Source organism: Limulus polyphemus, unplaced genomic scaffold (assembly GCF_000517525.1).
Source record: "Limulus polyphemus unplaced genomic scaffold, Limulus_polyphemus-2.1.2 Scaffold478, whole genome shotgun sequence".
Classification (NCBI taxonomy): Eukaryota; Metazoa; Arthropoda; class Merostomata; order Xiphosura; family Limulidae; genus Limulus; species Limulus polyphemus.
In genome coordinates this window covers 488,803-492,260 of record NW_013666088.1, presented here as the reverse complement: position 1 = coordinate 492,260, position 3,458 = coordinate 488,803, and the positions used below count along the sequence as shown (strand labels likewise).

Here is a 3,458-nt window from a genome sequence, read left to right as displayed (position 1 = left end):
CTGCTAAATTAGGGACGGCTAGCGCAGATAGCCCTCGTGTAGCTTTTCGCGAAATTCAAAACAAACAAACAAACATAATAATAAATAAAGAATAAACATGAAAAACAAGAAATATAGTACTCAGCTTCAAACGTTTCACAAACCATCCCGTTTCTTCTGTTGCCCCACTTGAAGCATTGCATTACTATGATAGTCATACTATACATTTTGACACACTATATAAACTAATATGCATATTACAACATGTTAAAAATATGATTCGGAACATAACATTTGACGTGGGTTTTTGACTATATTCTATATACAAGTCTTTAAGCACAAGAAAATACTATTATACTAGCTAATCTTAAACAGCGGTTTTACAATGAGCAACCTGATAAAAAAGAAACAGCAGGCTATTGACATGACAAAATGTCACGTATTACTGTTTGTTCCAACACTGTACGTTAGATAATACTCTAATCTCAAAAATTAATTATACACATAAATCTTTTCACATTTTACATGCTCTTTTTCTCTTTCCTAATAGCTTAACGTATGTAACTTAGAAGGTTTAATTGCAAAATATGGAACTTTAAATTCAAGAATGTCAGGTTCTAAGCACCAAAAATGATAACAAGAGATGATATAAAGAGTATGAAGTTCAATACGAGATAGTTCAACTAACTTTACGCCACGTTCTACCGAAATGAACTTTTCCATTTACAGTTAGGTATGATAATACTAACAGCAAACATTCCAAGAAAGAACATTAATTTTCTCAGTATCAGCTTATTTTATTGATTTTTTTAAATAATACTAAAGTTTATCACAGTATTTTATATCAATCAGCGATTGTATGTTGTGTTTTAAATATCTGATATCGCCACACATACGATTTTCTAAGTAGATTAATTCAATTCAAACGTTTATACTTTTTTGTGCGTTTGAAGTAACACCCGGTATTCTTGCAGGTGTTTTAATAGAGGGTAATGCTCATATAGGTTAATACGTTTTTTTGTCTCTGCACTTTTTAAGAGTAATATTTCTCTGTATTAAACTAATATTCATTTTGCAAGTGAATTCAAAAGCAGGTGATGCATTACAAAACGAAATAAAGCTTGTAACGGAAAACTATGAAAGTGAGTGAGATAATGAAAATATCGCAAATCAATTTCTTACTTGACGAATGATGGTAATATGGCCTAACGAATGACAGAGGTTTAGCTTTTACCAGAAGAGGGGAGTAGTTGGTTTTTGTCAACAAAAACATCAACGGTATGGTGAACAGGAAACCAAAGACTACCAAGAAGGGTATGGATGACATAACTCACGTGGCTGGAGGTATCAGTCGTACATGTAGAGGTTTCTGATCAGCTGTGGAGATGGATGCAAAAAAGTACGTTTCTAATTTATTCCTTTAGGTTCACTACACAAAAACACAAAAAAATACACTCAGCAAGTTTATAATCTAAACACATGTTTTAAAAACCAACATCTTTAGAAATTTCATAAACTGGAAAAAAATTCCAATGAATCAAATTACAAGTTGGCATTCAAACAAATATGACATGTATAATTGAGTTAAGATCAATTATTTATTCTATAGACACAATACTAATAATCTTCCTGAAGGAATTATTTACAGTTAAGATCAATTATTTATTCTATAGACACAATACTAATAATCTTCCTGAAGGAATTATTTACAGTTAAGATCAATTATTTATTCTATAGACACAATACTAATAATCTTCCTGTAGGAATTATTTACAGTTAAGATCAATTATTTTTTTCTATAGACACAATACTAATAATCTTCCTGTAGGAATTATTTACAGTTAAGATCAATTATTTTTTCTATAGACACAATACTAATAATCTTCCTGTAGGAATTATTTACAGTTAAGATCAATTATTTATTCTATAGACACAATACTAATAATCTTCCTGTAGTAATTATTTCTGTCAATTATCAACAACTTTTAGCTACCTCAATGAAGAATAGAAATGCTGAATCGAAAATATTAGAATAACTTTTCCTATAAAAATATTGACATAATTTTTGATAATTCTATTATTACTAATGAAAACTAATTCCAGTGATATTTCACTATGCAATTATTAGATTTCCAGAAATACAGCTTCACTGATAATTATATTTAGATTCAAAATATGGATTTTCAAAATATTCAGTAAGTTTATTATATGGTAAACGTATTCTCCAACCGATGCAAGATTAAACTTTTGATGTTGCTAGAAGTATCAGTTCTGTATCCTAGCAACACTTTTATTTTATTGGTTCCATTGGGTTTCTTCTTAATAGATTTGACACATATGCTTCGAGCATGAAATTTTAGACTGGGAGTTGTATACTCAAAAATACATTAGTATTTCCACAAAACAGAGACATTATTACTTCATATTTGGTGATTGTAAACAGTATTAGAACCGACTTTTTAAGACTTGTGGTTCCCTGTTGTTTTGATATGAAACTGCATTTATTTCAGTCATTCCCTGAGTTCAACATCACAGAAAAATAGCATTTAATTTCGAAAGGAAATAGTCTATAATTTCGCGTCCTGCTCGTAGTAGCCCCCAGTGGCACAGCGGTATGTCTGCGGACTTACAACGCTAGAAACCGGGTTTCGATACCCGTAGTGGGCAGAGCACAGATAGCCCATTGTGTGTAGCTTTGTGCTTAACTTCAAACAAACGACACGATGCTCGTAGTACTAGTAAAGTAAATTTCGTTCCAATGCCAGAGGTGACACCTTAATACCTTGTATTTGCTAATTACCAATGACAGTGTTATGTAATACAAATAGTATGCTTGTTTTTCAAAACTTACCAAAGGATGATGCTACTATTTCATTATTAGATTTGTTTGTTGAATTTCTCGCAAAGCTACACGAGGGTTATCTGCGCTAGCCGACCTTGATTTTGTAATGACTGTGATAGACTAGCGGGAAAGTAGCTAGTTAACACCAACTCTTGGGCTACTCTCGCGATTTGGCCATCACTCTTATAATGCACCCAGGGCTCCAACGAAAGGAGAACAAATTTTGTTTGGCAGTAATGGGATGCTAATCACGGAATCATAGATCCACAGTCCAGTCCTCTACCAATTTTTCTACATCCAATTTCTACTGTTTACAAATAGCAAATTCGCGCGTTGACAAAACAAACAAACAGTAACAAATTATTCCAATTATAAAAATAAAAGGTATTGTTACGTCTCCGTTTGTTAATTCATTTTTCCGTAAATTCTTTCCAACTAAACTTTAGCGACATAAGTCCTTTCTTAAATAAAACTGGTTTATTTTTTCTGAATATAACTTTACGATACACTTAATTTCAACAATCGCGCTAAAACAAACGCTATAAAAACGAACGTTATCTTCAGCAATACTCTCGGACTGCAGATCAATTACTCACTACCTACACATTGTTCCCGTCACGTTGTGACCATCTTATAT

At 32.0% G+C, this 3,458-nt stretch overlaps 1 protein-coding gene across 1 annotated transcript in view; it reads right to left on the bottom strand.

The window, feature by feature from the left end:
- The window catches only part of LOC106458511 (Na(+)/H(+) exchanger protein 7-like), an 80,919-nt gene that overhangs the window by 61,436 nt on the left and 16,025 nt on the right, over nt 1-3,458 (bottom strand). The window contains exon 2 of the mRNA XM_013918031.2: nt 1,162-1,356. Within this exon, the coding sequence (XP_013773485.2) occupies nt 1,162-1,306 (145 nt within the window). The 5' untranslated portion in view covers nt 1,307-1,356. The remainder of the gene's footprint in view (nt 1-1,161; nt 1,357-3,458) is intronic.